This window comes from Hemibagrus wyckioides, linkage group LG19 (assembly GCF_019097595.1).
Source record: "Hemibagrus wyckioides isolate EC202008001 linkage group LG19, SWU_Hwy_1.0, whole genome shotgun sequence".
In the NCBI taxonomy this organism is placed as follows: Eukaryota; Metazoa; Chordata; class Actinopteri; order Siluriformes; family Bagridae; genus Hemibagrus; species Hemibagrus wyckioides.
The window spans coordinates 19190001-19199263 of record NC_080728.1 but is presented as its reverse complement, the minus strand read 5'-3'; the positions used below and the strand labels follow the sequence as shown (position 1 = coordinate 19199263).

The 9263-nt window shown below is 40.0% G+C and overlaps 1 protein-coding gene across 1 annotated transcript in view; it reads right to left on the bottom strand.

Annotated features, from left to right (window-relative positions):
- Nucleotides 1–3563: 3563 nt before the first annotated feature.
- Nucleotides 3564–9263, bottom strand: part of bcat1 (branched chain amino-acid transaminase 1, cytosolic) — a 32127-nt gene continuing 26427 nt past the window's right edge. Inside the window, exon 11 of the mRNA XM_058417279.1 lies at nt 3564–6503. Coding sequence (XP_058273262.1) covers nt 6465–6503 — 39 coding nt within the window. The 3' untranslated portion in view covers nt 3564–6464. The remainder of the gene's footprint in view (nt 6504–9263) is intronic.

Genomic DNA, 9263 nt, shown 5'->3' with positions numbered 1-9263 from the left:
CTTAAAGAAATACGGAGAGGACGATAAGGAAAAGAAAACAGGCAGGAAAAAGATGCAACCCAAAGTGGCTGTAATTAGAATTTCAATTCCGGACGAAACGAAGACGACAGCAGCGCGCTTGTCGAATCAGATCATGCGGTGGAGAACATGCTGCCTCCAGCCCAACAAAACAATCGCAGCTCTTCCTCTGTGTCTAAATACCATATGCCCCGCCCAATAACCTCACTGTCCTGCTGAATATAATGTGACAAGTCGTGCATGCTCTCGAGGCACACCGACTATCAGGCCCGAGAACAAACCGAGGATTACGATGATTCTCTATAGGATGGTTCTGCTCTCATGGGTAAGACAAGAGGGTAAAGAAAGCAGTCAGGAGGTGATGAACGAGTGAAAAGAAGAGGATCGAGAGTGCAAAAACTTCATGCTAAGTCTTAGCCTGTCTTTAGGTATCAATAAAAATAACATGATAAATAGTTAATCAGAAAACAAAACATTTTAAGAGAGCGCTTCTGATCGACTCAACTCAAAAATAAACACGCTTCATGAATATTTATGAATATGCAAATGAGATAAAACACATCCCGCCATCTCGACTAGCTAATCATCATGGACCTTCGTTTATTTATAATATTGTACGATAGCGAAATCCAAGCATGCGAGAGTTTGAGTAAAAGTGTTTTCGTATTTCAGATATATTCTCAGCAATTCATTCACTTCACGCTAGCAAAAAGTTCCGTTAGCTAACTTAGCTGACCAGCTAGCTTGCTGGCTTACGAATATCAAAAGAACTAGCTTGCGTTTGTCATCACTGACCTCATTTATATGAGACCATGATTTTGGACGTAGTCGCTGTGTCTGTGTGAGCAATTCAGAAATCAATAATCTCACCAAATAACAAAACTCACCTTCTAGTCAAGAGTAAACTGGCACCACGGTTCTAAACTCGATGAAAAAGACCTGACAGAATACATTTTTGCACAAAGTCAACACGAAGCAGTCTTCAGAACATTAACACAGTTAATCTAATGAATATCAAACAACAACAACAGCAACAACAACAAGACAACCTTCAGAGTCTCACAATTCTTATGAAAAACAACACAAGACGATCTGAAAGCCTTCTAGCCGGTGAAACAGTGAGATTGAAGATGATAGAATGCATCTCTAATGTAAAAGCCTTTCAGATATTTCTAGATTTCTTTTCTGTATTTTATCTGAACTGTGTGAATGTTAACGGAGCTCTGAGTTGTAGATCTGTGTGTTCTGTGTAACATCCTGGTCCTATAGGAATGTTCTTCCATTTCACTGTGTGCTGCATCAGCTGCTAGGTTTGGTGGAAATGACAACAGAAGCCTCTTCAACTAATATTTTAGTAATAAAAAAGCATTTATGCACAATTCCACAACAACAACAACAACAAAGTGGCAAATACGCCATACACATAAATAAATAAATAAATAAATAGGTAAAAGAAAGAAAGAAAGAAAGAAAGAAAGAAAGAAAGAAAGAAAGAAAGAAAGAAAGAAAGAAAGAAAGAAAATGTTAATTATTAAATAGTTTAATTGATTAAATAGCCAAAAAAAGTTGGTTAAACAAAACAAAACAAAACTACCAACAAACCAAATCAATACATAGATAAACAAATAACCGAATAACCAAATAAATAAATAGGTTAAAGAAAGAAAAAAAAAGAAAGAAAAGGTTAATAAGAAAAACCTTAATTGATTAAATAGCCAAAAAAAAGCAATTGATTCATCAATTAATTAGTTGGTTAAACAAAACAAAACAAAATTATCAACCAACCAAAGAAATAAATAGGCAAACAAACAAACAAATTAATAAATAGGTTAAAGAAAGAAAAAAAATCTGTTGAAGCCTCAGCATGTAATTTCAGTTGAATATTCTTTAAATTTCCATAAAAAAACAGAACAAAATAAAATTCCTCTAATTAAAAAGCAGAAATAAAGAACTGTAGAGAACTGAGAGCGCTGAAATGTCTACCACTGCAGGTCAGGGCAGGAGAACCTCAGGAGAACCATCAGGGCTGGATCTCTGCTACCTTTAACCTCCCACTGAGGTCCACAATTATTTTATAGGTCCACAATAATAAACTTTACATCAGTTTACAGATTATTTGGTGTAGAATTACTTTCAGGGGCTGCTTCCAAATCTACTCTCCACTTCAGAGTTTAGGAGTGATTGTGTGGGCTTGTTTATTTATTTATTTAATTATTCAGCCTTTGTGAACGATTTGCAATTCAATTTCAATTTCAATTCCTAAACATCACATCCTCCACTCCTCTTTCTCATCCCCTTTTTCTGAAATAAACCTTACATCAGATATATCCTGTAAATCTTTAGACTATATCTATGCTTTACACGTCCATTTTGTTTGGCCTGTGTTTGAGAAAAACTGATTAGATGCGGATTAGTTGGTGAACGTGGAATAATTCGGTTTGAAATTTGCTGACTTGGCAACCCGGTCTGATGATAAACGAGCGCTGTGGGACGTTATTACTTGCCTTATAACAGGAATAAGATCTCTTTCTAGTCTAGAATCGTGACATATCCATATTAATGTTGATAGAAAACACAATATAGAGCGTCTATTTGAAATATTTATATATATATTTTTATCGATGTTATTTACTGTTGTAAAGCTATGAGGATTAGCATGAATGTACCTGGGATTATAAACGTATTATAAGATTTAAAACTCATTTAAGAGATGTAAAAGTACCTCTCGAATCTACGCACCGTCCACGTCATCGCAGATAGAGACGTGTTTTTTTTTTTCTTCCTGCGAGCGTGACAGCCACAGACTCGGAGCTGCCAAACGCTCTCAGCGTTAATCTGGTCCATTATGCTCACGGGCTTTGACTCAGATCCAGGCCGGTTGGTGCGTTCACACTCCCGGAGAGAGGGAGAGAAAAGGGAAGAGAGAAAAACGAGTGCGTCCTGGCAGCCGGTGCCGTCACCTGCAGCTGAGCGGCGACATTTTGTCACTCGGTCGCACCTGATCTGAATTCCAAATGTTCACACCTGTCTGATTTTTTTTCGGTGCTTTGTTCGAGAGGATTTATCTGTGGCTGATGGCTAATAAAACTCTGTGCGTGTGTGTGTGTGACGTGAATGTATTAATGATGTTTAGTGTAAGTAGGCCATGTTGAAATGATGAATAAGTTTGGGAGAGGAAAAGAATAAGGGAAAGCCTTTAGCCCTGAGGGCTGGAACCATCCCAATCCCCTAAATCTCCCTAACAAACCTACTCATACATCATTATATACCCAGTCCCACTTCACACACACACATAATTCTCTCTCTCTCTCTCACACACACACACACACACACACAATTCTATCTTTCTTTTTCTCTCTCTCTCTCTCTCTCTCTCTCTCTCTCTCTCACCTTCTCCTCTCATTCTCTCTCTCTCTCTCTCTCTCTCACACACATGCACACATACACACACACAATTCTCTCTCTCTCTCTCTCTCTCTCTCTCTCTCTCACACACACACACACACACACTTTACAGCTTTACATCATGGCCGTCACACAGAAACTGTTGCTTAAGACATTTATTAAAACGTCAGTGATTAACAATACATACACACATCTACAATAAAAAAAAAACAGCATTATAATTTATTTTCTAATCATGAAAATTCCTCAAGGCCATACACACTGTCGATGATTCACCAACGGGAATTTATTGTGCTACAAAAACAGAAATAATTATCACAAAAAAAATAATGTGTTTTTTTTTTTCACATCGTGATGTTTCCCTTTGGAGCATTTATTGCATTGTTTTCTCTGAGTTAAAATGGTGCGTATCTTTAGACATTAACTAGGAATCAATCCTGTGTGTGTGTGTGTGTGTGTGTGTGCACGCTTTATTATTTCCTACAGCATAATGTTTTCTCACAAACATCAAAAACGCTCCCGTTGTTAAATCATTATTGCCGTCATAAAAAGAAATCACATTATAAAAAGGATCATGATTATTGCATAATATTCAACCAATGAGTGCAAAAGTTTGTGCTCCCCATAGGTTCAGAATGGGAAAGTTGAAACCATACGACATTATCTACAGAAACACAGACTCACGAGTTGTTCCATGTGAAAGATAAGTGCATCCCCGAAAGTTTTTCTTTACTAATAACTTTTGAGTATTTTTTTTGATGCTTGTGAAACTGAAGGAACACCTTCCTTTCTTTATCCTTTCAGGGGTGCACAAGCTTTTGCACTGTACATCAACACTATAGTCACAATAGTCTATACGTCTATCACATGTAAAATGGCAGGTGCAAATGATTTTTGTTTTTCCTTCACTGATACGACACAAGAACATCTGAATATCTCGTCATTCGTGGCTGTGAGGTTCTTTTGTGCTAAGGGTGTACAAACTTACGCACTGAGCTAGAACTGGAACAGGAAGGCACTACTGTTATTACGGACGATCGTCAAGAAGCGCGGATAATACATCACGTTAAAATATTCTTAAATCATTTGACCATTTTCTTTCTTGTGCTTATGAAGTAACATCCCTTCATTTATTTGGTACTGAAAGGCATTAATATTACAATATTTAATATTTCTAAATACTTTACTGTTAATATCTTTAAAACTTTTTTGATGATTTTTTGTTTGTTACTTGTGAAAAATGAAGTTATTTCTTCTTTTCTGTTAAGAGTGTGCACTTGAAAGTGAACACAGATTTTTACCGGTTGTGTCACGGCACTGACAAGTCAAGACCTCGGTCCATCCACACCAGACATGCCTCAGAGCTTCAAATAAAAAGCCCCACCCACTCTCAGCCACACCCCTAGACATGCTCCCCTAAGTCACACCCACTCTCAGCCACAACCCTCGCAGCTACAATCCCTCTCATCCCACCTTCAGCCATGTCCCTCTCAGCCACACCCTCCTCTCAGTCACACCCCCTCTCGGCCACAAACCTCCCAACCACATCCCCTTTCAGCTGCTCTCCCAGTTAACCACACCCCTCTCAGGCACACCCCCTCTTAGCCACACAACATCTGACACATCTCAGCCACACGTCAACCACACCCCTTCTCAGACACACCCTTCTCCTCCACACACCTTGTAGCCTCACATCTCTTGGACACACCCCCTTCTCAGACATGCCCACTCAGTCAATTTCAAAACCGTTCACATAATAAACATGACCTGAGATGGTAAACAGTGGGATCGTAAACAACCCACGTGCTTATTATGTTTATTTTGGCTAGACATGCTGGTGTAAAATAAATCAATCCTACACCAGCAATAAAACCGCTGCAAAGCTCACCCTCAAATGGATTACAGCATTATTATAGCACCGGCTTATAAACAAAATCCAGTGTTCAATAAATAATTTCATGTATAAATAATATCCGCAATAAACAATTCTTTCACTACACAATGTTGGCTGTCAACAAGGTGCTTTGGTTGCTAAGCGACATAACGGACAAATACGAAGGTATTCACTGGACAGTTTTATTTTACAGGTACATTAATACAAATTAAATTAAATCTCGGGTTTTTTTTTTTTTTTTACTTAAACACAGATCAGCCAATCAGATTTTAGACGTAAAGCAATCCAAACACAAAATCTGTCTTTATAGAGTGAGAGTGTGTCGTGTACAGAAAGTGTGTTTATCTGATTTTGTAGTGCGTCTCTCTGGTATTCAAGGAGTAATTAAAAGAAATTAACACATATAGCATAAAAAAGGTAGCACAACATGCGAGCGGGAGCTTGACACGCCTCTAACACACCTCTGTGGTGGACGGTGTGTGAAGTGAAAAGCTTTTTAAAGTGGAATTGAAGGAAGTCTTGACGTGACGCTTCACGTGACACATCCGGCGTGAACTGGCCTTAAGGCTTAAATCTGTTGCACTAAACTATATTACCATACCCAATTTAAGAAGCTAAAGATAGTCCCTGTGCAGCTGGTGTGTGTGTGTGTGTGTGTGTGTGTGTGTGTGTGTGTTTGTGTGTGTGTACATGTAGGTCCACAGTACTGCAAGTACATTACAAATACAATACACATACAATACAAATATTGTGGAATACCAAAACCTACTGAGTGTGTGCCTGTTGTGCATTGTGTGTGTGTGTGTGTGTGTGCCTGTTGTGCATTGTGTTTGTGTGTGTGTGTATTTGTGTGTGTGTGTGTGCCTGTTGTGCATTGTGTTTGTGTGTGTGTGTGTGCCTGTTGTGCATTGTGTTTGTGTGTGTGTGTTTGTGTGTGTGCCTGTTGTGCATTGTGTTTTTGTGTGTGTGTGTGCCTGTTGTGCATTGTGTTTGTGTGTGTGTGTGTGCCTGTTGTGCATTGTGTTTGTGTGTGTATGTGTGTGTGTGTGTGCCTGTTGTGCATTGTGTTTGTGTGTGTATGTGTGTGTGTGTGTGCCTGTTGTGCATTGTGTTTGTGTGTGCATTGTTCTCTTGAGATGATGCTCGTCTACACGAGGATGGTCCAGTCACTCTCAGTCCGTCCATACTGCAAAAACAGGAGATAAAGAAATACATCAGACCCAAACTGTGAAAGTTCCACCATCTTATGTTCCATTGCGTGATATCCCACACTGTTATTCTCGACTGTTACCTTCGACTCTGTTACTCTCAACTGTTACCTTCGACTCTGTTACTCTCAACTGTTACCTTCGACTCTGTTACTCTCAACTGTTACCTTCGACTCTGTTACTCTCAACTGTTACCTTCGAATCTGTTACTCTCAACTCTGTTACTCTCAACTGTTACCTTCAACTCTGTTACTCTCAACTGTTACCTTCGACTCTGTTACTCTCAACTGTTACCTTCGACTCTGTTACTCTCAACTGTTACCTTCGACTCTGTTACTCTCAACTGTTACCTTCGACTCTGTTACTCTCAACTGTTACCTTCGACTCTGTTACTCTCGACTCTGTTACTCTCAACTGTTACCTTCGACTCTGTTACTCTCAACTGTTACCTTCGACTCTGTTACTCTCAACTGTTACCTTCGACTCTGTTACTCTCAACTGTTACCTTCGACTGTTACTCTCGACTCTGTTACTCTCAACTCTGTTACTCTCAACTGTTACCTTCGACTCTGTTACTCTCGACTCTGTTACTCTCAACTGTTACCTTCGACTCTGTTACTCTCAACTGTTACCTTCGGCTGTTACTCTCGACTCTGTTACTCTCAACCGATACCTTCGACTCTGTTATTCTCAACTGTTACCTTCAACTCTGTTATTCTCAACTGTTACCTTCGACTCTGTTACTCTCAACTGTTACCTTCGACTCTGTTACTCTCAACTGTTACCTTCGACTCTGTTACTCTCGACTCTGTTACTCTCAACTGTTACCTTCGACTCTGTTACTCTCAACTCTCTTACTCTCAACTGTTACCTTCGACTCTGTTATTCTCAACTGTTACCTTCGACTCTGTTATTCTCAACTGTTACCTTCGACTCTGTTACTCTCAACTGTTACCTTCGACTCTGTTACTCTCAACTGTTACCTTCGACTCTGTTACTCTCAACTGTTACCTTCGACTCTGTTATTCTCAACTGTTACCTTCGACTCTGTTACTCTCAACTGTTACCTTCGACTCTGTTATTCTCAACTGTTACCTTCGACTCTGTTATTCTCAACTGTTACCTTCGACTCTGTTATTCTCAACTGTTACCTTCGACTCTGTTATTCTCAACTGTTACCTTCGACTCTGTTACTCTCGACTCTGTTACTCTGAACTGTTACCTTCGACTCTGTTACTCTGAACTGTTACCTTCGACTCTGTTACTCTCGACTCTGTTACTCCGAACTGTTACCTTCGACTCTGTTACTCTCGACTCTGTTACTCTCGACTCTGTTACTCTGAACTGTTACCTTCGACTCTGTTACTCTCGACTGTTACCTTCGACTCTGTTACTCTCAACTGTTACCTTTGACTCTGTTACTCTGAACTGTTACCTTCGACTCTGTTACTCTCGACTCTGTTACTCTGAACTGTTACCTTCGACTCTGTTACTCTCAACTGTTACCTTCAACTCTGTTACTCTCAACTGTTACCTTCAACTCTGTTACTCTCAACTGTTACCTTCGACTCTGTTACTCTCGACTCTGTTACTCTCAACTGTTACCTTCGACTCTGTTACTCTCGACTGTTACCTTCGACTCTGTTACTCTCGACTGTTACCTTCGACTCTGTTACTCTCAACTGTTACTCTTGATTCTGTTACTCTCGTCTCTGTTACTCTCGACTGTTACTTTCGACTGTTTCTCTCAACTGTTACTCTTGACTCTTACTCTCGTCTCTGTTACTTTCAACTGTTACTCTTGTCTCTGTTACTCTTGACTATTACTCTCAACTGTTACTCTTGACTCTGTTACTCTCATCTCTGTTACTCTCAACTATTACTCTCAACTGTTACTCTCAACCATGTTACTCTCGACTGTTACTTTCAACTCTGTTATTCTCGTCTCTGTTACTCTCAACTGTTACTCTCAACCATACTATTCTCAACCCTGTTACTCTCAAACTTATTACTCTTTATCCAGTTACTCTCAACTGTTACTCTCGACCTTGTTGCTCTCAACCCTGTTGCTGTCCATCCTGTTACTCTTCACCCTGTTACTATCAGCCCTGTTACTCTTAACTGTTACTCTTCACCCTGTTACTCTTCACCCTGTTACTCTCGACCCTGTTGCTCTTGACCCTGTTACTCTTCACCCTGTTACTCTCGACCCTGTTGCTCTTGACTCTGTTGCTCTTCATCCTGTTACTCTTCACCCTGTTACTCTCGACCCTGTTACTCTCGACCCTGTTGCTCTTGACTCTGTTGCTCTTCATCCTGTTACTCTTCACCCTGTTACTCTCGACCCTGTTGCTCTTGACTCTGTTACTCTTCACCCTGTTACTCTCGACCCTATTGCTCTTGACTCTGTTACTCTTCACCCTGTTACTCTTCACGCTGTTACTCCTAACCGCTACTCTCAAACCTGTTACTCTTGACTCTGTTATACTTCACTCTGTTTCCCTTTTATGTAATGTTCCAGGTTTTGTGATGTTCCACCATGTAATGTTCCACACGGTTAGGAGAAAAGCCGCCCAGATCCCCAGCGTCTCTGAGTAAAACAGTGAGCTCAACTTTGAGACAATTCGACTGGAATGCTTGCCGCGTCCATGAGAGACAAATCCAATTATTTGCGTCTCATGTTGCAAATTTGTTTTAATGGAAAGGGATGGAAATAATAAATAAGCATCAGCACGAGG